Source organism: Centruroides vittatus, unplaced genomic scaffold (genome assembly GCF_030686945.1).
Source record: "Centruroides vittatus isolate TY-2023 unplaced genomic scaffold, ASM3068694v2 scaffold_373, whole genome shotgun sequence".
In the NCBI taxonomy this organism is placed as follows: domain Eukaryota; kingdom Metazoa; phylum Arthropoda; class Arachnida; order Scorpiones; family Buthidae; genus Centruroides; species Centruroides vittatus.
The window spans coordinates 986,076-1,013,294 of NW_027122704.1; the positions used below are offsets into that span (position 1 = coordinate 986,076).

General features: G+C 28.8%; 1 protein-coding gene across 1 annotated transcript in view; it reads left to right on the forward strand.

Moving 5' to 3' along the window:
• Positions 1 to 27,219, forward strand: part of LOC136988654 (folliculin-interacting protein 1-like) — a 57,033-nt gene that overhangs the window by 22,954 nt on the left and 6,860 nt on the right. The window contains exons 2-14 of the mRNA XM_067286563.1: positions 4,382 to 4,640; positions 9,987 to 10,084; positions 11,632 to 11,691; positions 11,764 to 11,855; positions 12,879 to 12,953; positions 13,032 to 13,207; positions 14,636 to 14,715; positions 16,191 to 16,311; positions 16,404 to 16,576; positions 16,687 to 16,804; positions 18,453 to 18,505; positions 20,470 to 20,652; positions 25,954 to 27,192. Of these exons, the coding sequence (XP_067142664.1) occupies positions 4,382 to 4,640; positions 9,987 to 10,084; positions 11,632 to 11,691; positions 11,764 to 11,855; positions 12,879 to 12,953; positions 13,032 to 13,207; positions 14,636 to 14,715; positions 16,191 to 16,311; positions 16,404 to 16,576; positions 16,687 to 16,804; positions 18,453 to 18,505; positions 20,470 to 20,652; positions 25,954 to 27,192 (2,727 nt within the window). The remainder of the gene's footprint in view (positions 1 to 4,381; positions 4,641 to 9,986; positions 10,085 to 11,631; positions 11,692 to 11,763; positions 11,856 to 12,878; positions 12,954 to 13,031; positions 13,208 to 14,635; positions 14,716 to 16,190; positions 16,312 to 16,403; positions 16,577 to 16,686; positions 16,805 to 18,452; positions 18,506 to 20,469; positions 20,653 to 25,953; positions 27,193 to 27,219) is intronic.

Below are 27,219 nucleotides of genomic sequence, written 5' to 3' on the forward strand. Positions count from 1 at the left end.
ATAAATACAACTGAAAAAGATCAACCCCTAGTATGTAATCATTTAAGAGCTACGTATATATTGGTATTCTGTAAAACAAAGTAATTTTTTGTTACCTTGTAGCTTAATCTACAATTTTTAGCTTTAAAGTTCAGATTTTTTTTAAGTTCAAACTGCCAACATTTATTTTTCTTTACCTCATTTTTATGTAATAGAGAAATAATAATAATCTAGTTAATGTAAGAAACAAAATTTCTTCTTTATCCATACTTTATTCTACATGGAGTGGATAATTTTAAGTTTTGTTTTTGCTTCATCCATCTGTTTTTGGATAGTGTCAACTTTATCTGCTTGTGATTTTGAATAAAGTTAAAAATTGCTAGATTGTCACTTGCTTTAACCAAATGATTTGGATAAAATTAGCATTAGCTGGTTAATCCTACCTTTATTCAATTCAGACTTTATCCATAACTTATACACTGATTTAGAATTTATAATCAATAATACTAGATCCATCTGACAATTTTGGACTGATAATACTGTAAAAATACTGTAATGGCTATTGAAAGAGTGCTGTTTTTGCTTACATTGTTATTCGTGAGCCTAATACAGTCGACCCTCTGTGATCCACCCTGTAATCTGTCACTTCCTTACCCACTGTAAAAATGTCCAAGAATGGAACAGTTTGAATTTCATAGATATATTCTTTCCCAAAATCCACCATCTGCCACACTATTGGAAGGAGATAATCTGCCAAAATGTGGTTTTATTGGCAAGCTTAATGTATGAAGTAGACCCAGACCAAATTGCTACCTCCTTCTCTCAGGTGTTCAATGCCTGAGAGAATGGGAGTGCGGGTTACTTTGTTCTTGTTGGGCTCTGGTATGAAGTTTATCCACTTCCCAAGAACTGTTTATAAGATAGCGCAAAAACACTTTGTCATTTTCCAAGAATTGTTTTGATCTGTACAACTTTTCTCAGGAAATGTCCAAGTCAACAGCAAACCTCTTAACATACATGGGTACAGGTGGCTAGGAGTACAAATAAAACCTGGACCAGCTTATCATCAGCATATTCTCCAGCCTGTTCTTTAGCCTGCTTTGAGGTGACCATCAGGAAGAGACATCTAGTAGTCAGGCAGAATAAAGTTCTCAGTATGGTCTGTTTAGTTAACCTGTCTCAGAAAAAAACTAGCCATGTACAACTTTGTTGTTAAATAAGATGAAGTTGTTTTAGAAGAAAAATCAATAAGCCATCTGTTTTATTTTTTTTTGTATTGGTACTAGATAACTTTCACTACTAGGTTTGTCACATAACAAGGACAGAATTTTTTTATTTGCTGGGATAACACATTATTGTTTAGTCTTCTGTGTTTTTATTACAAGCATAAAGATGCAATCCAGACTTTTCCTGTAAATTTAATGAAATGAAATTTTGGTGCAAGCTGGAAGCTTTTCATAAAAGCCAAAATTCATCTTTATTATCTCCATAATCCTTCAAAGCACCAGAAGACCATCATAGTACATTTTTCTCAAGTATTCAGGATTAACGTTACTTGCTGAACAATTAGGGACATTGTCAGTGGGGACAAGATGAAAAACTTCATAACTGTGTTAAGCAAGAAGGAAAGGGTAAACCTACTAACAAATTTGTGAATTGAGCAATAGAATGCTTTTGGTGCTGTTGTCACAAATGAAGCTATTAAACTCCAGGCAAAGGACTTGTTTATGAAGCTTAGCATTGTAGACTTTCACTGCTGCAATAGGTGGCTATACAAGTTTAAAAAGTGCCATGGGATTGCAATAAAGGAAGATTGTTGGGGAAAGCAGATCTGTCAATCTTCAGAGTATTGAAGAAGTTTTCAGCAGAAGTTACAAGAAGCATAACATCCATTGCAAAGCTTGATGTGTATATAGAAACATCATCAAACAATTGCCTAAATAATCAGGCTATACTTTCGCTAATTTTAATTAATATTTGTTACTGGAGGTAGACATGAGGTGCCATCTCTTAACTAAATAAATTATTAAAATTATAATTATTAATTAAATAATTTAGAACCATCTGGAAGAAAAGAATTAATTTGGGGCAGGGCTTGAACCTGCAGCTTCTGCTTGCTGTTTAGTGCACTTGTTAGTACTTTTCTTCCAGATGGTTAAAATATTGCTAAAAAATTTTTTAGCAAGTTTTAACTTGTTTTACAGGTATACCCTTTTATCACATTTTTAATAGTAATTTAATTATTTTATTATTTCATTTTAATTTAAAGAATTATTTTAGTTTTACTAGTTTTACTCACTTTGTTTTAAAAATTTGGTTACTCCAACTGTCACTAATAAATATATAATTTCAGTTAACCTAATTTTTCAAGTTTTACACATGTAAAATAATAAATAGTTATTTATTCTAAATAACAATGAACTCAGTAACCTAAAAACCACTCACCTGTCAAGCAAACATTTTCATCCACTTTCAATGGACGTCTTCAGACTAAACATCAAAATATAACTGACAATTTTTAAATGATCCGGTATGTATGTGTTGTCACCTGCTGATTTAATGATGTAGATGATTCAAATAATATATGATGGAAGAACACAATTTTTGAACAATTTGATTTAAATATTTGGAAGTCTGCTGATTGGTGGAGACAGTTTCTGTATGAGCTTGTGTTTGACTAGTGTTTAAGTGGGTGGAAGAATACTTTGTATACATTGGGGAAAGTGTCATTATCTTTGAAGTTGATGACACTTATTTAAAACTGTCTTTATATCTCCAACAGTTCAAGGTAGTGAAGTGCTCTATTAGATCTTTGGAGAAACCTGGTTCTATTCAAATGGACCTCCACATCTGGTTTATGGCATAAGTAGCAAAGATGATAGTGTGATAGAGTAGCAACCCTTAGAAATGTCTGAATGGTGTTCCTTTAAGTAGGAGATGGTCTGTCTGTTAGTGGCTCTAACTTCTTGTTGTATAGTGCATAAAGAGAAAGCCCAGTAAGTGTTGTCAGAATGGTGGGTCTTTGGCATTTCTGAGGAGAGAAAACATATTTGGACTTCAATTTGATATGTATAATAAAGACTAAAGAGAGTTGAATAACCCAAAATGCATTTCCTTTTTATGTAATAAAGTTTACTTAACCAATCAAGCGTTTCTGTATGATAAATTCTCCATAGCAATTTTCTGATTATTTCCAAAGATTTGAATAACTGTATTTGCTTGTTTATTATGTGATTTATGTGATTTTCATAAGCAACTTTTATATCCTTTTGATTTGTTTTTAGCAGTATGCTTTCAAGATGCAACTTTGCTTTTAGTCAAGAAACTTCAAAACTAAATTTTTTGTTATAAGAATTGATCCAGAAACAGTATAAAGTATTGGTCTACATACAGCATTCTTTTATCATCAGTCTTAAAGGATCAAATAAGATTGATGGATAAGACTGATGCAAAACATGTGACCACACTATTCACTCTTTTGCTCAGTATTTCCTGCATATACTATAGATGAAAAACGACTGTTAACAATTATTCCATTGTGTATATTGAAATTGGAAAAATAGTTGCACATCCTTCAAAATGCTCTTAAAAATGGTTATTCAAGAGGGAAAGGTTCTTTCATATGAATTTGTTTGTGAAATATGAAATTATGTGATAATGATAAATGATGCTTTTAGCCCACGACTTTAATTTAGATAGTTAGATAGCCTAATAAATAGGATTTTAACAATTTGGAGGGCTTATCACACCAAGGGCTTACAAAAATTTAGTCTTTAAAAGACTAAATTTTTTTTGTAAAAGATCTGGACTATTTTTTGGTTGGCCTTTGTGTGATAAGCCCTCCAAATTGTTAAAACCATATTTATTAGGCTATCTAACTCATCTAAATGAAATTATGTGAATTACAACAGAAACCAGAACACTGGCATAATTATTTACATACAAATATGGACACATTGCAAATGAGCAATTATTTATTGTGACATTGTCATAATGCCTGGCTGCAAATTTTTAATCATATTTTTTAATTTATTTAATTTAAAATATATACTCTCAATTTTAGTCATGTCTTGCCCCTGTATGTCACACTTCCTGTTAACAACAGTATCATATTGGTCATCTATCTAACTTCATTTTGGAGAAAATTTTTGACTATAACTATATTCAATTATATAATTAAATTAACTATATTCAAACCAGAAGTTTGTATATAGTTAATTGGAGCCTCCATAAGCTTTCCATACCTGATCTTAACTTTCATCTATGATTGTTTCTAGATAAAATCTTAAATTGCAAGTTTTTAAATATATGATATTGATTATATAAAATTATTTTTATTATGTATAAGAATTTTTAAAAATGAAATAAAATAATTGAACATTTAAAATTTTCTATTTTTCAGTAAAAAGCTCAGTAAATTTGACAGTGAAAAACAAGTTAGACTTGTATTGTATCGTGACTGTCATTTGAAGGGAAGAAAGTTACTCTTTGATTCCAAAACAATAAAGAGAAAAGTATTTTCAGAACAGTCACCTAGAGCCTCACCTGCTAGACTATCTCCTTTAAATCTTAGGTGGAATGCCAATACTAAACAATTGCAGCCTTGTCCAGTTAAACAAAATAGGAAAGTTGAAATTAGTGAAGGAGGAGTAATGTATGAGGTGAGTTAATAAAATGTTTTCCAAGTTAGTAAATCATAGTAAAAAATTTAAAAATTATTTCAAAAAATTATTCATTTAATATAGACGTTTCTAATATCCTGAGATCTGTGGTCCTTTTCAAAATTCAAAAATATTTGTTGATTTCTATAGGTGTGTGTGTGTACATATATATAACTTATAGCTCTTTTCTTCAAATTACACACATAAGAACTACAAGCAGTGTAACAATAAAACATTTGTTCACAATAACTAAGCTTAAATAACTGATTGGCCTCTTGATGTACAGTACAATATAAAGAAATGAATCACACAGAATTGTAGCATCAGATGAAGTATAATCATCTACAGTCCAGTTTTTGTATTTTTCTGCAAAGTTCATTCTCAGTTTCTAAGTTAATAAAGGTTTAACCTTTAGCATCTTTGTAAACCATGATGTTTTAGCAATAATGTATTTCTGATTGTCTAAGCAAAAACTTCGACGCCTTAATGTCTTGCAAGCTTATTTTTTTATCAGAAGCAGTTTATTTTTTCGTGATGTTATATTTTTTACAATGTTACTCTCCTAAGTAGCATTTAATGCTTTTGGTTATCCTGACTTTAAATTTTCCACAGCTCTAGTGGGTTATGTTTCTTTATTTTGGTGACATTACCAATGCTAACACCCATTTTTGAAGTAATAATATACACTGATAGTCTTCGATTCACCAATGTCACAATACAGGTATCTCTTGTACAACACAGTTTTACTCCAACATGGTTTGAAAATTGGGGATATCTCCCATACAACATGACTTTTGGTTTTGCTCTAACACTGTTTTGGAAACGCTTCAAAAAAAAAAATCCATAAAAAAAATTTTTATGATAAAAATAAAAAATATGGAAATGTTGCTGATAATTCTGATCAAGATCAACAAAAAAGCTGAGATGACAATGATACTTTGTAAAAAGAAAATGCCCTTGTTAAACTCAAATTAATATTTAATGATTAATATCAGGCCAGTCCATAAGTTCATGTGTATTTTTATCTACAAAAAAAGCAGCAAAAAATTTTAATTAAATTTTATTTCAATCTATAATGTATTCACCATTATTTTGTACAATTTCTTGCCATCTTGATGGTAACTTTTTAAATCCCGTCTTCGTAAAATGATTTTGGTTTTGAATCAAAATATTCAGAAATAGCCTTTTTTACATTGTTCCCATCCTCAAAAGTTTTCCCTTTTAAAAAATTCTGCAAACTGCAAAAAAGATGATAATCACTGGGAGCAATATCTGGCAAATATGGTGGATGAGGTAAAATTTCCCAGTTGTAGCTTTCAAGTTTCTGTACAGTTATTTTTGCAGCATGTGGATCTGGCATTGTCATGCTGCAAGAGAACCTGCTTTCTGTTTACTAATGACGGTCGATTTTTTTTCAATTTTTCATTTAAACGCTCTAATTGCTCACAATACATTTGAGCTGTAATTGTTTGATTAGGTTCTAACAGCTCAAAGTGAATTACACCTGACATATCCCACCAAACAGACAAAATAATTTTTTTTTAATGCAATCCACCTTTTGCAGTCGGTTTTGGCTGCTTGTCGTGATTCATCTATTGTCTTTTTCTCGTCACATTATTATAGAGGATCCATTTTTCGTCTCCAGTAACCAGCCTATCAAGAAAAGGTTCTAAAGCAATATGGGATAAAAGAGACATGCAAATGTTTACACGTTGTCGGTTAGCTATTGACAATTCATGTGGTATCCATTTTCCTAGCTTTGAAACTTTTCCAATTTGTTGTAGGTGTCTATGAACAGTTCCATGGGATGAATTTAAACATTCCACAATTTCATCAACTGTTAAAGATGGTTCTGCTTCGACTAGTGCAGAGAGAGCATCATCATCAAAGTCAACGGGTCTTCCAGTACGAGTCTTATCCTCCACACTAAAATCATTGTTTTTAAATCTTTCAAACCACTTCTGTGCAGTCCTTGCACTAATTACAATTTAATCATGTACAGTATTTATTTTTTTGGCTGCATTTGTAGCATTCTCACCATTTAAAAATAAAAAGTATAAAACATGTCTTTTATATTCATCGGTTACTTCCATTTTAACGAAAATAAACAACTGAAATGTTCACAATTCTGAACAGTATTATATGAATGAGATCCAATTTAACACTTCAGTGTAAAAATTATCACATTAGACTGACATTTTTAACAGCAAAACAAGATTTTTCTCAAGGTCATAAAAATGCACATGGACTTATGGACTGACCTGATACAATGGTTTAATTATGTGTTAATTAATTATTAATTGGAAATAAATTATTGATTGCTTTAATAAACATATTTCTCTTAGTGATGAAAAAGAATAGTATATTTTTGCTAACTTCTGGAATGTAACCGTATGTTTTGCATCAGTCTTTTGTTTTGTATAGCATGGATTCGCATAACACGGCACTTTTTCAGAATGTAACTGTCGGGTTGTATGAGGGATACCTATATTTTGCTGTCATTGTGAACTCAGAGGTTGCATTATTTTTAGTTTTTTAAAAATTATAATGTTGATTACTAGAAAATAGGTGATGATTGTATTATGTAATACTTACTAGTTGCAAGAACACTTGATCCCCCAAAATCTGTACACAGTAGCAGCAGAATAATTGTTCAAATTATTTTGCTGCTACTGTGGATTTAGTGTATAAAGAAAGGACATGCTTTCTTTATATACTAAATCCACCTACTAATCTGCATATTTTATTATTAGAGCATTTTGTATGAAAATATTTTCAGAACATTCCATCATGTGAACAGTTTTTGTTTGTGTGTATGAACACTAGAATTTCATACATACAGGATATCTTTACACAGATTTCAAGTTTTGTGAGATATCAAAATTAAAAAATATCTGAAAAGTCAGTAAATAACAATAATTTTGACATTTTAACTTTTGAAAGTAAAAAAAATTATACAGAGATATGTAGTTTTCTTTAAATTTTAACAATTATGAAGAGTAATCAAAGCATTAGGTAAGTGCTGATCTTCTGATCAGCACTTACCTAATGCATTGCATAAAAAGCTCACTTCAGTCTGCAAGTATTTTCCATTTCTTAAACATATAAATGATTCATACAAGTACAAGCGTAAGCATTAATTAGCATGTGCTTTTGAGTGCACACTAATTCATGCTTACACTTCTATTCATCTGTTAGACTTGTAATTCATGCTTTCTGTGAGGTAAATAACCTGTATACATGCTCCTTGTATCAAAATAGGTAATGTTTTAATGAAATCTGTTCACATATTTTTAAGAAAATAAATATATATTACCAGATACCTTCTGAATATTTCGTAGACCCTCTGGAACTGGTTTGTGGACTCTATTAAATCAGTATTTTGTAAACTAGGCAACACTGATATAATAGATTGAATTATTTTATACTTTATAAATTTAATAATTTTTATAGCTATAGTATTTATTTTTACATTATTTTGATTTGTATTGTTATTTTTGTTGATTCTGTCTTCATAATGTTGATTTTATTGTTCCAAGTAAAATTTTTTTTTGTAGTACTTAATTATAAATTAGCATTAATTGAAATAGCAGTAAATATGAAATATAAGAATAATTAAATATATTTCATTATTTCCATTTATTTTTCATTGCATTATAATTGTTTAATGAAATTCTCATTTTTTTGAATCAAACCAAGAAACTAATATTTATGTACAGAATATTGTATGTATTATTAATAAAACTAATTATCAGATGATCTTCAATTGCAATATATAGTTTATATATATATTATGTATTCTTCTAAGTAATATGTTTACACAGAAATTTTAAAATCAGCAGATAGTAACATTATTTTAAAATAAAGAATTATATTGAACAGATTGCAGTTTTTTTTTATTATGAGTATTTAATACTGAAAGTATTTTGAAAATCAACAAAATTTGAATCTGCAAAATATTTTTATAATAGTGAGGTTGGGGCTGAAGTTTTAAACGCAAAAACGTGTACGTCAGACGTTCGGTGCCACTTTCCTGTAAGCCTAGAAGTTTGACAATGGTGTTTGGAAAGTCAGTAGAATCATGCTCGACATTCCAAATGCCATTGTCAAACATCTAGGCTTATAGGAAAGTGGCGCTGAACGTCCAGCGTACACATTTTCATGTTTAAAACTTTGGCTTCAACCTCGCTAATAATTGAATTTATTGTTTATATATTACATTTTTTTCTAAATAAAATTATGTTTATGTTATATAATACTTTGTAATTTGGTTTTGTAAATGTTTATATGCAGTGGTGATATTCGGTAGGTTCGCACAGGTTTGGCCGAACCCGTTGTTAAAATTTTCAGTTTCCCAAACCTTGTTAAACACACGGAACATTTCTCAGTGGGTTTTTTTTTTTTTTTAAATATATTAAAATATGCGTATTATACTCTGTAATACTACTAAACTAGGGCCTTATACCCCGTTTGCACCGAGCATTTCAATCTAGATTGTGAGCAAGGTCAGGGAGTATGTCTTGGTGCAATCTCTCTCGACCTTTTCAATCAAGGTTTAATCGCGATCGATTCAAGAGTGTTCTTGAAAGTAAATCCAGTCATAAGAGAGATCCCAGAATGCCACGCACGCGAGACAATACAAGATGGCTGTGGAACACGTGTCGGGCTATGGACAGCGAAAGAAAAAGTATAATGTATCTCGAGAGATGATGACATACATGTGCCTATTTCTAGAAGCGCCATATTGCGGTAAAGAATTTCTCTGCCTTGAAAGAAAAAAAAAAAGGTCGACAGCTCTAAAATACTATTGTTACCTGGCCTTCTCCCATGGCTCGTTATGTTCTAAATACGCCACTGATTGTTGATATATGGTTGCAAGAAAATGTATTGTATTTATTTCTAGCCAAAACTTCCATTTCGTTTGTCGGTGATTGTCAGGGAAAAATTTTCTGCTAGCGAACCTCTTGTTAAATATTTCGAATATCACCACTGTTTATATGTATTATTAACTATAAATAGACATTTTATCTCATAAAATGATATTTTCTCATGAAATAATTGTTGTTTGAAGAAGCTTGTACATTCAGGCAAATTGGTTTTTAATGCATATATAGGATTGATCATATTTTCAAATTAACATCAAAATAATAATTAAATTCATTGTTTGCATGAGACAATTATCTATTTTATTAAATTTTTTAATAAATATTTTTTGATATTTGGTTTTATTTTAAATATGTTTCTTGGCATAAATATACAGAATTTTAATTAATTTATTTGATTGATTATACTTAATTGAATGAATATTTAAAATATTAATTTTTGGAAATAATTTTTTTATTTTAGTTTTTACAACCGTCACCTGATACAACAATGTTGGGAGAAATGATCCTTGGATCAGTAGCATTATCCTATCAAGGTTCCATGAAAGTCCACACTATGAGGTATTTTATTAATTAATATATATATATATATATATATTTTTTTCATCTGAAGTTATTGCTTGAAATAGTTTATTTATTGATGTCAATAATTTATTAAACATTGATGATAAATTAGCAATTAATTTGGATTTTTGAATTAGTAATAAACTAATTGCAGGCTCTTTTTTTGAAGTTAAGAAATTTCTTAACTTCAAAAAACATTTACAACAACGTTCTATGATCATTCTAATTTGAAAATCTTGGATCATCTGTTGATCCAAAGAACATTAGTCCTTCCATCTGTGATTAAGCATTTACTGGTATTGTTTATGGTTCTTTGATGTGTTTTAGTAACAATGCTTCTGATCATAAGGATTATAATTTTGTTTCAACACCTTTTTGGTAGGTTCTATGGTGCATCTGTTGTTTAAATGTCATGTTGGTTTCTGTCAGACAATTAAAAAGGTCTCTGGTGATGGCCCCTATGTAATATACTTTTAAACCTGTCTGCAAATGCTATAGTGGAACCATATAAACACAAGATTTTTCAAAATATGAATACTTATCCCGTTGTTACAGAGAATTCTGCAGTATGATTGCAGGATGAGACTGTATTTTCTGAAAATACAAACAATATAAAATGAAATAGAGACTAAATAACTGATGGTAGATTGCAAAAATACTAAATATTTTTTAAGGTGGATGGAGGGAAGAGTGATCTTTTGGATTAAAGAATTAGATGTAATCAGGCGTAATGAATGGTTAGAAAACATAGAAAAATCATCGTATAGCATGAAAAATACCGCTTAATCATTTCATTCTGGTAGATTATTACACCTTTCCACAGAAAAATAAAAAAGTATGTACAAGTGTGATAAAGACTAATTTCTGTCGATTTTTCCGACCGATGGCGAGATTATTATTAATCAAATTGAAGACAAGCGCTTGTTCCAGCAGATAAAAAAGCGGAAACACCCACTGGCTGGATGGTTGAAGAGTAAGACGTCTGTGTGTCACCGACTCCTAGTTTTAACTGGATGTTTGTGTTTTTTAAAGGACTTTTTTACCTTTGGCGACATGAAGCCTAAAAAGGAAGGCCTGTCGCCATATGTGTATGTTTTTAGTCTGGAGCGCAAAATAAATGGTGGTCCCTCTTGGGCAGACTTGTCTTCAATTTGATTAAAGATTAATTTGTTAATTTGCATTTTATTATTGGTTCACTAATAATAATAATAATAATGATGATTTAAACTAAACAATAGATCAGAAATAATATTTATAGTGTATGGCAAAAATTCATGAAATAGTAGCTTAATAAACAAAAATTTTAAAAAGTGATTTTTCTGATATATTATGTTATTTCTGTTATCTTTTTTTTATGATTTATATTGTGCCTGATGGAAGGTTAATATTACATTATATATAATATTTTATAAATTAAAAATTCAGTTTATAAGCCATTACAATTAAATTATATAGCGAATGTAGAAGCTGTTTAGTCTTGATTAGTTTTTTGAAATGTTTGTATATTTGTTTAGTATTAAAATAGAAATATTTCAAATATTTAGGTTTCCTTCTCAGCTAATGTTGAGTGTGGTATTTCCAGCTCCAATACGAGAACCATGCAGGTAACATTAAGTTTCATTAAATTAAAAAAATTAATTTTTAAAATTTATTTATATTTTTAAATTAACTTTTAGAGACAAATCAACAAAGGAAAGTGTTGTTATGCATAATTCTACAAGTGAAATAAACATTAATAATAAAGTGGAAAAAGCAGAATTACCATATTGTAAGTAATTTATATATTATTTTTATTTTATGAAGATGCCAGTAAATGTAATTAAATTAATGATGTACTTCAGATTAATTATTATAACATTCAAGTTCAGTTTTAAAAAAAGTACATTAACTTGAAAAAACTTAATCTTGATTTAAAAATTTTTAAATTTATTGTTAATATGAATGAAGTTAATAATTTAGCTTGTATTTTTATTTGGAATGACAAAATTTGTGGCAAGTTTTTAAATATTCTGTTAATACAATTTGCAGATTCTACGTTATGAAAATATATTTGAAGTATGTGAGATTAAAAATAGTTTTTTGTTTTGTCATTTATTTGATTATTAATATTATAAAATTATATTGTCATTTATAGGCATTTTTAATCTTTTATCTATTTATAATATATCATATAGTTCACTAATCAAATTATATTGCAACATCTATACTGTTTTTAATGTATAAAAGTGTTATATTATTTGAAAATACATTTTCTGTACTTTTTATGTTGATGACTTGTTTTGAATTATAAATATTAATCTTTTAATTCCAGGAAACAATAGATAAGTTGAGAATTTGTTCTTGACTCCTTTATTGTTTCCTTGATTTATCTTAACACTTCCTTGTTAAATATAGATTACTAAAACTCCTGGCCAAACTATATCTTATTTTTATTAATTTAACTTTTCAATATGCTATATATTTAATAGTTACACATGTGAATATGCATGTACTGTATATCCTTATGATTTGAAAACTGTTTCTCATAATACTTAAAATAAAAGGTACATCTTTGTATAATTTTTTAAAAATATGTTAGATCTTGTTTGGTGACAAAGTTATTAGTTAGAAAGTTTCATAAGAGTTTCATATCCAAATAGGTGCAATATTTAAATGTTAACAGCATGTAAATTCATTTGTTAAATGATATAAGTAATGCATTTATTAAATAAATGCATTATTGAATATAATGCAGTTTTATAGTATTATCTAATAAGTTATTGTTTATCTAACACTATAAAATTTTTTCCAGCACATAGTGTACCAATGGATGTTCCAGGAGCAATATCTTTTATGGCACCTTTTGCAGAACCTTTATATGCACACGGTAATTTATTTTTACAAGCATATCAAACTTCAATTTAAACTTCTAAATCCTGTTTTACAAGTGATATTTTTCTTTTAGAATCTCTTCAATCATCTATAAGTAATACTAGTACACAAAGCCATCCATTCTTAAGTGAAAACTCTAATCTCATTCATTCAAACAGTTTTAATAATCTACATCGTCGTAAAATGAGAAATTTCACTACAAGTTTAGAATATGGAGTTACTCATAATACTGCCAAATCAACATCATTAGTAAGGAATTTAATTAGTTTAAAAAAATATAATTTATTCAATAATAAATAAATTTATTTAAAATAAAATTTTATTAATTTTAACAATTATTTACTATTCATAAGAACTAAAATACAATACAAATATATTTTGTTTGAGGTTTTTATTTCTATTTTAGAAATATTGCATATAATTTCAAATAACATATTTTAAAAAAATATTGTGGTTTCTCAGACATGAAAAAAGTTAGTCTGTAAAAACGCATATCAATAATAGAAAATTTATGTACAATAAATACACACAAGTGGCATGAATTCTAAGTAAATATGTAAATAAGGAAAAAGTATAGAAATTTAAAATATATTTAAAATTTATGTTGTTTTCATTTAAAAAAAATAAGAAGTGGATAGGTAATAAAATAAACAAATAATGATAAGTTATTGTTGTTTATTTTTACTATAGAAATTGTAGTTTTGCCTAAACATAGTTTTTATTACTTATGCAATATAAAAAGAAATTAATATTGTAGCAGTCTGTTACGGCTAACGGAAATCTTAGCTGGGCACAAGTTTGGGGTGGTCGACACTCGAGAGTCCGTACCCCAAGGTTCAAATCTATTCTGGGGTATACGTTCGTTTTTCTTGCTTTGCACTCACCGACATCCTAGCAACAAGTGACCAAGTAACAAAGTGTCTCAACCTGCGGTTCCTCTCGTACTGTGCAGGATTACTATCGCAACAACTACCATAGGGGGCTTCTGCCTTAGGGGCGTTCAGTCATAATCCCACGAACAATAGCTTCGCACCACTGGCCACTTGACCTAGCACATGTACCAAGTGTCCATTACACAGTCCACTCTAAAATTTTTAATTTATATAAAATTTATCATAAAAACCAGAATTTTAGAACTAAACATTATAAGATTTATTACTTGTAATTTTATATGTACTCGGTAAGCTGTAGTTTGTTAATTTATTTTTTGTTCATGATAAGATATTCAAACTAACAAAATAACTAGGTGTTTGACTCATTATCATACAATTTCATTAACTTACATGATTTAGAAGCAATATTTTCCTACAAGTAGCATTAAGTATTCAAATCATCTATAGTTGATCAATCATAGATGATTTAATGAGCTGAATATAAAAAAAAAAAAATGTAAGTAAGAATTAATGTTTGATTTTTAATATGGTGTCATTTTAAAAAACAAGTGAATTAACTTTATTTTACTTTGGGATAATTTATATAGAAGTAACTTAAAATAATGAATTATTACTTTATAAATGTAATTTTTAACATATTTAGTACTTTATTTTGGTATAGCATACTTCTATTTTATTATTTGTTTAAAATTTTTTTATTGATTTTTTTTTATGTTAAATTATTGATTAAAACAATGATATTTAGAATTAAACATCATTTTACATTTAAATATTTTTATTATAGGATAATTTACCAGCTAAAAGAAAAGTAAATTTAGGACTTAGTATTATCATTAATTTAGAAAAACTTGAAGAGGAAGAAAGGTAATTATGAAAATTTTATATTAAATTGTAAACAAACTATTAGAATATATAACTAGATATTAAAAAACAATTATAACTTTTGATCAACTAAAAAATTGTCTTAATTGTTAACTATTCTTCTTTGGAGTAACTAATAGAAACATTGCTGAAAATATTATCATAAATGCTTTTATAGTATAAAATAAAATTTTAAAATGACTTTTTCAAAGTTTTGCTATGATTTCTGAAAATAATTATTCAAAGCTGTTCATAATTACTTCTAATGAACATAATTGACTGACCATGATTAGATCAGAGAATGGCTTTTCAACATAATAGTTAAATGTAGGATTTATGAATAAATTCATAATAAATATCATAAACACTATTTACTATATAGATTAAAAAACATCAAGCATTTATGAAAGTAAACTTTGTTCATAATTAATAATTTTTTAATATATGAAAACATACAGGGTGTATCAAAAAGAATGACCTGATTTTTTAAAACTTAACTATATTTATTGATGGAGACATACTACAAAACAGATAAAATGCAAAATACTCACAAAATCATTTGTCATTTAAACTTTGTCATTTTACATAATATGAGACAAAGAAATTAAAAATATAACAAAAATTGGGCTCCATGATTTCATTTTTGAGATATGGTAGGGTCAAAGTGAGAGTATCCAAGGTTACTAGCATGAGCATGCACAATTTTTTAAAATTTCTTTTTATAGCAATGGTGATGTCACTGCCATGGTAGAATGGCAAGTGATCCACCGTAGATGGCTCCCAAATCAATATTATTGATTTACTAATACTTTGACTCCCTTCTTAGTTCATGTTTGGACAGAAAAACTGTGCCTAGCAGTAATAATTTTGATTGTAATAGCTAATGTTTATTTACTCTAATTTGTTTTGAAATGCTTTTCTCTCTTTCTAGATTCCATTCCATAGTGTATAATATAAACATATAATTTCTCAGATTAAAAAAGTAAACAGATTAGATGACAGTAATTTTATTTCATCAAATAAATACATATTGTTTTACTATATCATCATCATATTTTTGATTTCAATGACAGATATATTTCACACTTACGTTTGATATTGCCATTTTATTTTAAACATAGCTTGTTACCTGATTTATATTGGGCATGCTTTACATCTTTACATTCTTTTAGGCTGTAATTTTGTAATTTAAAATTAATTTTTTACTATAATTTCTTAAATTTCACTCAGGCCATTTTTTTCTATCAGACATTTTAAATTAATTGTTTAATTAAATTTTTAAATAAACTTTAATATGGAATAGTAGTATCATCTATCTCTGGTTCCAAACAAATTAATATAATAAATATTAATTTGTTTTAAATTTTAGAATGAGAGTAAAATTTAAGTGGAATTTCTTTTTTCTAGTAATTATTGTTTTAAATGCAATTAATTTTAAGATTTAAAAAAAATCTCAGTATTTATATATTTGTTTCCAGCTTGTTTGAAGACTTTTTCTTTTCTCATATAAATTTGATTGAATGTCATATGCATAAATTAAAGCAGATTGTAACTGATGCTTATTTTCAAGGAAAAAATTTTATTGATAATATATATAAGGTGAGAAACTGATTTTTTTTGTGTGTAATATATAAAATCTTAAATTGTATATAAAATGAATAAAAATAAATATTTGCTAATATGTTAAATAGGGTTTTGAGAAGATTTTGAAAACACTACAAGATTTATATGCAGCACCTAGACTTCAGTTTCCAATGTGGTTGACAATAATGACCTCTGTAGATGATTTACAAACAAAATATAGTCAATTAGTTGAAGAATTTGTTTCTTTATTAGAAGATTTTGATACTAAGAACACAAATTTGTAAGTTATTTGTAATGTTTAGTATTATTTTAAAATTTTTATAAATAATAATGTAATATATATATATATATTTATTTATTTATTTAATTATATTAATTATTTAATTTTAGTTTTGTATCAACTTTGCTGACAACAGTTCTTACATATCATTTGTCTTGGGTGTCAACAGTAGTTCCTTCAAAAGTGTATTCTCATCAAAATTTTCATCAGAAGAACAAATCTAAATGGGTATATATTTTTAATGATTCTCATTAAAAATTTTATAAAATATTAGATTATAAAATTGAAGAGACTGTGTTAATTTCAAAACAGTTTATTATTTGCATTAAAAAATTTTGTAATATTAATAAAATACACTTTTTCAATTGCCTTGTTTTCTTGATACTAATGCACATCTTTTTTGAACTTTTTGAGTCTCAAAAATTGGGATTTATTAGAATTGGGCACAAAGTTGACTTGATGCATCTTTATTTGTATCATTTGCTCTTTATCTGCTTGGAAATTTGTGAGTCTTATGACATTGGTATAGACATAGTACATGTCCTTTTCACTACTTTGGTTTTAGAATGGTTTGGTGGTGTTTTGAACTATAGCAAGTCAAGTGAACAATGCCCAGCAGACAAATCTCTTATAAAGTTGTGTTTCAGCAGAGAGTTGTCCACTATACTAAAGAATATATATATAGATATTTCAGTGTAAAATTACATATCTGTTAAATTTGATGCTTGTGCATACAAATATGAAATCTTGCTATTAAAAATGATTGTATAGTAATTTTGACTGGAATTTTGTATTGGTTTGCATATCTTCTGTACTTGATAATGGAGTAATAAATTAATACATTTGAAAATGTAAACATTCTGAAGTACTGTAAACATGAAAATAAAATGCTTTTCAAAAACTGCATTTTTCACTGTCTAAATGCATTCTTTTTGTAGCTGCATTTTTGATATAAGGTGCACATTACATTTGCAAGCTAATTTTTTTTTGGGGTTTGGACATCTCAAAAATCAGGTTTAAGTTAGATTTGATGTTATGTTAGAGCCAAGAAAACATAGTAAATGCATTAGAAATATGATATAGATATATGTATAATCAATGAAACCTATAGAGAAAGTAATGATAAAATTCTTTTAGGATATAATAGACATGCTAGTTTATTATTTAACCAATTTCATATTTATAAACATTGCTCTTTTTGGGGAAAAACTGTATAAAATTTTAGTTTTTGGATTTTCATTGGAGATTTTCCGTTTGTAAAAAAGTAGTATTGCTATAACCTAAAACTATAGGAATGTAATAACTAAGTAAATAGGAATATTTAGTATTAATATGAAGATTACTTATTTGTTGCTAAAATAAACTTTCTGTAATTTTTCAATCTTTTTTTGAATTTGATTACATGTTTAATTTTTAAAAGGAATTTTGTATTGAGAATTGTTTTAGCATACTAGTGTGATAAACTGTTCTTACGGATTAGAGATAAAAATTTTATATTTTGTATAGTTTTTTGAATTTTTGTTGTTAGAATTTATTAGTTTTTGAACTATATAATTTTCTGAATTCTTAAACATTATCTGTTATATGTTTATTTGCATACTTTTCAGTATAAAACAATTATGATTTGGAGTGAAATATTCCATATTTTTGCTTTAAGTAACATATATTTTACTTTAAAAAGTTTCATTAAATTAATGAATCTGATGATTTTTTGCATGGAATGACTTCTATATTATAATTATATCTCTAGTATTATGTAATATTAAATAGATATTTTTATTATAGTTAAAATTTTAATGAAGGTTACAAATTGTAATAAATAACTATTCTAATGTATTATTTAATAAAATTAGTGTATTGATTTATGTATATATAGATGGATCAAGTTGCCAAATCTCATTCATATAATCCTTTATGGTTACAATTACGGTAAGTTTAAAGAAATTTAATACTTAATTTCATATTTAACAATTTAAAGAAACTATTTTTGTTGATAGTTATATAGTTTGGTACATATTTTAAAATGTTTCTAAATATAAAATGTATAAAATTATCAGTTATACCTTTAAATAATCAGATTGTATTGTAAAACCTTTTACATCTTTTAAATACATCTTTGTTACATTTATAATACAGTATGATATATTTGCAACTGTATGTAACAATATATGGGATAAGTTATGTCACCATATATCATGTTATCATGTATAAGAAATTTAGTATGAATGAAGAAATTTTTTTTATTTAATTCAAAAATCAATATATCAGTACTAAATTCAACAATAAAATTAAAACATTTTGATTAAAAATGATACCTACATTTTACTATCTTTTGCAATAAAAATATTCTGAATGGAAAAATGAAAGTAACTCTAATTATTTGTCCGTTTTGCCCAAGTAGCAGCATAATGGACAAATAATACCCATCAATTACTACAGATATTATTTAAAATGATTTGTCATCAATAACACTATTTTGATCAAACTTTCCAGTTCACTATCTTGATGGGACATGTAAGCAGATTGTGCTTCCACTAGAAAGTCTATATTTGAATTATATTTAATGATAGGCAAAAGCCTAATTATATTTAATATTTCACTCAATCTGCTATGAGTAAAATAGATAAAAACAATGATATTACTCTATTTCTATTGAGAAGTTAAGAAAATTATTCTGTTTTTATTTAAACAAAAATTACCTTTGTTTTTTTTCTACATTTATCATGACATTTTCATATATGATATAATGATACTATATGTGATATCATAAAAAATAAAAATTGTAATTATAGTCATATAATTCATATATATATATGTATATACACAGTAGAACCTCGATTATCCAGACTAATTGGGGATGAAGGTAGTCCGGATAAATTACAGTATTTAAATCGTGATCAAATTTTCAAGAAACAAATGTTCGTTTTGAATTCGGACTACTACTGACCATCATTAACACTGCCTATTGTTTAAAGGCCCTCTGGTGGTGCAAGAAGATGGATTTTATAAAATAAAAAGCAGTTGAAACTGTCAAATTTTTATTCATAAAAATGCAAACTATTTATCGTTTTATGACGAGTAAAATTTTTTCGTCGCGTTCACGGCTTTTAAGTAATGCATAAATCTTTGAGGCGCGAAGTCCCTTGGACCGTGAGGCTGTAGGCGGTGGCCCACGTCGACCATGCCTTACCCCGCCCTTGGCCATAGAAATGATGTAATTTGAATATAAATTATTTATAAATATGTACGTCAAGTTATATTTTTATTACGACACAAAATATTAAAAAGTTTAGGACCACTGTGTTGGGTGAGATGTTGTTGGGACAAAAAGGTTACGCATTCCATCACGTACATAAACAGTGTCGCAATCGTCAAGTGCAAATCAGCAAATTTGTAAAACTTTTGTTTATTTTGAACAATCCGGATAATCGAGGGTTTACTGTGTGTGTGTGTGTGTGTGTGTGAATATTATATACTATTGTCATAATGTGAGATCATAAAATGTTATATTAACATATTAATTTATGATTTCAGTTATTTGGAATAAAATTTTAACTTTAAACAGATGCAAAATTTTTCTGTATACTTTAAAGTGCATTTAGAACATGAATAAAATGACTGAAATTATTAATAAACAAGATACATTCAAAGTATAAATGTGGGTTTAGGTTCTATTAATGATTAATTACATATTTCTTTTGTCTGAGTCTTGGTTTTTTTTTATACTTTTAAATTTATATAGTAAGGTTTACAATTTGAAGATTTTTGCTTAAAAGACAAAACTAATTTGTTTTGTTATTAAGATATAATTTAAAAAAAAAATGACATTGATGTATAGAAATTGATATATAAATGAAAATATAATTTTTTGTTTCATAATTGAATTTTTTCAGAGATATATATGGTGCAACTGATTATAAACCAAAAGTAACAAGAATTATAGTGACTGGGAAGAAAATGAATATAATTTATAGATTTCTATTTGTGCTCAGTTATTTTATACGGTGTTGCGATGTATACGACCAAGAACAAGAAATGGTATATCTTCCAGAAAATTATATTTGTTTGGACACAAGGTAATTTTTAAAAGTTATGTTTATTGTACATGATAATTAACATGTGTAAATTTAATATTGAATATGCAGTTTTTACAATTTAGCAATAAAAATATTGTATAAAAAGTATTTTAATATTTTAAAAATATAAATGTTAAGTGTTATTACTATTGGATGTATGAAATCATTTTTGAATGTAAGACAAAACTTATTAATACCATTAGAAATTCATAAGAGTGAACATATTTGTAATTTTTGTACAAATAAATAAATATATATGTATATTAATAGAAAATTTAAGACTTCCAAATCTATTTTTCTTCAGATTTCCATTGGATGTGGAGTTTGTTTGCTGTTGTTCAAGACAGTATATGAACTCTTCAACCAAAATTAGTTTGGAAACAATTTCTTTCAGCAAGAGAGTGCTTGTGATCAAACTGCAGAGGTCATCCATTATAAAAACATCAAATAATATTTAGAAATTTATTAAAATTTATATTTTAAGATCTGAATTTTCTGATTATGCTCATAACCTCTTAATGGAGCTTCTGTTTTGTCACCCATAGTTTTGTAAGATACATAATTTTTTTCATGTCTTTAACATGAATATCTAAAATCTTTCTAACATGTCGAACTACCTTGTTTAATTTAATCAATCAATTTGTCTAGTATTTTACTGCACGTTGATCTAACAACATACCATTAAAAAGAAATTGGAACAGTTGTGCTGTCCTGAATGTCATATCCATTCTCATTTTATATTAGCTATTGACTTTTTGTTTTTGCATTTGATAACAGAAAAGATAAACTTACTTTTTTGCTTTTTATAGTATTTTTTATGAGTGGAAACTAGACTTGCTTTTTGAAAACTGGATTCATTACAAAAAAATAATGAATTTTTAAGCATTCTAACAAAAATTAAGCACTTTTTAAAGACTATGATTCAAGTTAATTAGTTATTAAAGTCTTTAAAAAAATATTTCTAAAATTAAGCTTTTTTAAAGGATCATTCACACACCATGTTAAAAATTATTTACAGAATTTTTATTTAAATAGTATTTTTAGTTTTTATATTTCAATTCAATTGTTTCGTTAATTGATCTGAACAACTGTTTGTGATGAAAAAAAAAGAGATATGTACAATTTACAAATTTTCAATATGACTTCTTACTTTCTTTCTTTGCACGGGTTTATATGGAGACTCTAGCCTGTTGTTTTTTCTCTGATGGCGCACCACTTAGCTATTATGCGAAGTGGTTTGTTCGATACACAAATCATTCTAAAGCCTCCACATGCTGGCGAGGAAGGAAATTGTGTGTGGCCAGTATATAGATGTTAGTGTTCGGACAATGGTGAGGTCCAAAGACAAGGTGCAACCCAAGACTTGGCGGGCTTCTGCATACTGCAGGCAAGTAAGTCGGTAATGAAAGGATGTTTCTGGAGCACTGCAGTAGGGGCATTCGGGTGAGATGTGCAGGCGTTGAGTGAAGGAACCCATTTAATGGGGCCGTATCTGTACGAAGATGGGCTAGGAGAGTTTTGGCAGATTGTGGTGAAGCATGCGGATATGACCAGGGGACAAATGGCCAGAGATGATCCTGACCTTTGTGCCTGAGAATGGAGGACCAGGAGTCTGTATAGGTGTGATAATCGAGTCCTGCATGGCATAGTTGAGATCACGTACCATGCGGGACTCGGCCAGGAGTCAGACGGATTGTCTTTGCTCACTGTCTTGTTGATATGTATGCTGACATGTCCCAGGGTCCACCCAATCTTGAGGGGCTCTGGATGTGAACTGATTGAAGCTGCTAAGTCGATGATGACGCCGGGGAGGAAAACTTGACATTAGCCACTGCCTGGAGGACTGATCTACTGTCTGAAAGAATAACTGTAGGACTATTGAGGTGAGCACTGATGTTTAGCACCCATTGGATGTCAAGAGCCTCCACTCTGAAGACACTACAGTATTCATGAAGGAGCCATGTTTCCTGGATGTTGTGGACTGGAAGGACTACTCCAATCAGTGTCTGTGTGTGGAATTTCGACGCATTCACCCCTAGGAGAGTCCAACCCTGCCAGTTGGTTTCCATTAGTGCCTGAAACCTGACACACGCGACCACCAGAGGGTTGGTGGTGGAAGTCGGAAAATCATCTGGGCGAAGACGAGGTTGAACTCAGATGGTGCTCGGAGGCATGTGCTTCTGCTGGTGGCATGGCATGTGCTTCCACACCTCCCGACAGAGCTGGGATAGAACCTGGGGAGTATACGGTCCCTGGTACAAATGCCAATGGTGTAGTAGTCTAAACTAGACACTATGAGGAAAATCGAATGTAAAGAGCTATACAGACCTCTTGAAAGTTAGTCATAGTCTAGTCAGTAGAGGGATGTAACCAAACTCAGTGTAGAGAGAAGCAGGATTGTCATGGGCACACCCAAGGCCATATGTACAGCAGTGTATATGAGCTTCTCAATACAACAGATCATTGTTGGAGGAGTGCTGAATTCCACCATAGGACTGAGAATGGTATATACGAGGCGAAGAAGGTCAGTTTTCCTGGTGCCATTGTGGCAAGATGCGAAGTATTTTAGAAATGAGCCTGCATGAGTCATTTTGGTCGGCAGAAAAGTTTCATAAGTGTGCCAAGTTAAAGTCTGCGAGAAATGGATACCGAGGACCCGTAAAGAAGAACACTGGGGGATGCTTCCTGAGCGAAGAGACAGAGCAAGTGGTGGGCAGTGATGTTTTGGAGAAAAGTGTATGGTTGCGCTTTTAGTGGCTAAGAATGATAAACTCCATGCAGCTGCCCAGTGATCAATGTGGTTCAGTGCTAACTGAGCACTGTGAGCACCGCAAAATACTAGCACTTGAAGTAAGGAGGTATAGATCATCCGCATAAAGGATTGCCGTGACATCAGAGGGGAGTGCTGTCCAGAGGTCTACCATATAGAAAGTAAATAGAATGGGCGAGTATGCTTCCCTGCGGAACACCTTGTGAAAAGACGTGGAGGATGATAACACGCCATGCCAGCAGACATGAAAAGTAGGGTGAAGGAGGAATGATGAGAGCCAAGACAGTAGCCTTCCACCAATACCAAAATGTGCCAGTTTCGCCAGGAGCCCCTCCTGGCACACGGAGTCATACCTCTAAATTGAGGGTGATCATATACACCCTGCGCCATCGATTGTGTTCATATGTAGTTAACTATATGACCTTCAGATTTAACTATATATGAACTTCAGATGCAAACCAGAAATTACATTATTTCAATTCAAAAATTTTTCCTTGAAATGAATTAGATAGGTGACTGGCATGGCTCTATTGTTAAAGGAAAAGTATGATGTACAGGGGCAAGTCACTACTAATTTAAGATGGAGAGAATATATTTTAAATTAAATAAATTAAAAATATGATTAAAAATTGCAGTCTGGATTTGTGATGCCACAATAAATGATTGCTTGTTTTATATGAGCTTTTTTTGTTTATTGAATTAAATCATTTTTGTAATGACTTGGACTTGACTTGGCCTCAGATTTGTTGAATCTTAAAACAGTCTTTTCAAATCTTAAGTAGATTTTTAATGATAGTGTTCTTCGACAAACTCCTATTTATAACCAAATTTCTGTTTTTAAGATTGAAAATATAGTATGTCTATAGTTTACATAGTCTGATTGTTGTGATTTTATAATATAAATAATAATTAGCCAAAGATGTAAAGCTGGATTATTTATAGGTTATAATAATTTACTAATAATTAGCATATTATAGCCAAAAATAATCTGATTTTAAGTCTTTGTATAATTGAATATCCAGCATGGGGCTTAGGTTTGTACAAAAAATAATTTTATTATATTGCAAAAAGTGAAATATTCAAACCCATTTAATGTCACATCTGTGATACTGTCAGAATATGGTATTATTAATTAAGCGGAGTTGTCATTAAGGAGTCCTTTAGATGAGCTTGAGATTTGATGAAAATGCTTTAACTGTACCAGTACACGTAAACCTACTTACATATATCTTACATTTGCGACATTAAATAGATAAGAGTTATTATCAAGCACCAAATTCATTACATATAGGAAAGTAAAAAAATCAATTGTAAAATAATTGTTTATAAATACATACTATACATAATAACTGTACAAACTGTAAATCCTAATCATTAGATTACAATAGGCAAACTGTTCAAAATGCATAGGAAGGTTTATAACTATAAGGTTAAGTACTAGCTAACTTTTCAGTAGGCAAGTGTACAGAACAGGTCTACTTGAACAATTTAAGCAGCATGCACTCAACATCCAAGTGAGAACTCACATATATTTGCTCACAATTGGATGCAGTTGATGGCAAGTGAAAGTTTTTGAATTTTGGTGTGGTTTTTAACAAGTTTTGATACAGTGGAAATATCAATGCCAAATTTACTTGTAGTGTCTTCTTTGTAACATTTTCATCAGCTTGCTACAGAATGTCTATTTTAGTGTTTAAATTGAGATTGGCATGCTTAATTATTGCAGTGAGAACTAAACAATATATTATGATTAAGTCTTCTAGGCAGAGTCAACCTTTCTTTAGAAGCTACTTGTCCACTTCAATATGTAAAACATTAAAATCTTCCCTCTGAAGATGGCACAATCAGTTAAAAAATGTACATTTGATAAAAGAGGGAAGATTTTAATGTTTTTACATATTGTGGCAGATGAGTAGTCTCTAAAGAAGGTTGACTCTGTCCGAGAGACTGTTATTTCCTTGTGTGTTAGAAAGGATGAAATTTTAAGGACACATTTTATGTATTGTCTGTTACAGAAATTTTTAAAATAATTTTTCTAAGTTTAAAAATATATCTTTCTTTTTATATATGATATAAGTGGTTAAAGTTATCTGTACAATATAATTTATTTGAACATTTGGGAGAAATTGTTTTCTGATAATTTACTTTTTTTTTATAAATTTATATGTTAATTAGTAAACAATTTATCTTAATTGTAATTTATCTACATAAAATAAGCTGAAAAATTTGTTATTTTTGTCATTATTTATACTTTTGTAAAATGTGTCTTTTCAAATTTTAATGTGGGTTTTAGAATTTTTTTATTATGCATATAATCTAGAACTGTTATCATGTATAAATCAGGGAGTACCGTGTCTTTTTGTATTGTTTAGTATTTATAGTCCAATATAGTTTCCACTGTAAATTAACATAACATTCCAGTATTGTTTTAAAGAAATTAATATATTAGATTATATGAATTACTTAATTTGCAATAAATATGAATATATCTGTATTTATAAATTATATTTTAATAACATTTTATTTGATAGGCATTCACCAGTAAAAAGACCAAATGCTGCTGGATCCTCAGTTGTTTTAAACAAAGATAAAGTCCATGATGTTGAACCTGTTGTTAATTATGTTTCTGACAGCTGTGAAAAATATGACAGAGAAGTTCAAAATAAAACTCTAGATATAAAAGATACTCCTGATAATTTAAAAGTAAAATGTCAACCATTTAAAACAGAAAATGGTATTATTTCAGAAATTACATTTGTAAATGATCTTTGTGAGAATGGTGCAATGGCTGGCAAAATTTCAAAGCAAAAGGAGGAGAAAAAATCTTTAGATGATAAGATAAAGCTACAAAAAATTTTATGTTGGGAAAAATTTCATTCAAATCATAAAAATTCTGTTTTAGCCAATCATAATTCTAAACAGTTAGACAGAATATTTAAAGAGAAGCAAAATGTGGAGTTTTTCATTGGAGAAAATCCAAAAATTGACCAACAAATACGAAATAATTTTGCTACAAAAGAAGAAAGGTTAAAGTGGCACGATTTTGTATGCCAGGCAAATCATTTCTTGTGTAAGGAATGCAAAGATAAAGATTTCTGCGAGTTTTGTGAACATTTCAGACATTCAAATGTGTATAATGATAAATCATTTCAAGACTTGCTTTCTTCTGTAGAAAGTACACTTTACGACAGCAAAGATCCACTTACAAATAATTCAATGAAAAATATCAATGAGATTGAAAATATGAGTAAGAAGCATAGGTATTCAAATCATCCTGAAGAAGGCAAATTAGTCTGTTCATTACCTTATAAAATAGATCATGTTATAGATAATTCAAATTTGTTTGCCAATCCTCTTTTCACCGTTAGTGAGATTGAAGAAAATGATGATAATGCTACGTCAGAAAATGATACGCATTTAGAAAAGTCAAAAACTCCAAATCAAGATATTCCATTAAATAAAGATAATCAAACATTTATTCAATCTATTGACGATAGCAAGTTATTTATGCAAGAATATCATAATCTTAGATTTACACCTCAAAAATCTATAGGTTTTGCTCACACTAATGAACAGGATGCTAAATCAAAATTAGAAGTAAATTGTGACAACTATTGCATTAGATCGGAAAGTCCAGAAGAAGGTTATCATAGTATGGAAGATACCAAACAAAATCAGACAGAATTTTGTTTGAAAAACACTAATACATCTTTTCAGGTGGAGGAATTATTTGATAATTTACCAAATCGCTTGGAAATGCCATTTTTAAGGTTAGAATTCAATAAATAAAATTTATA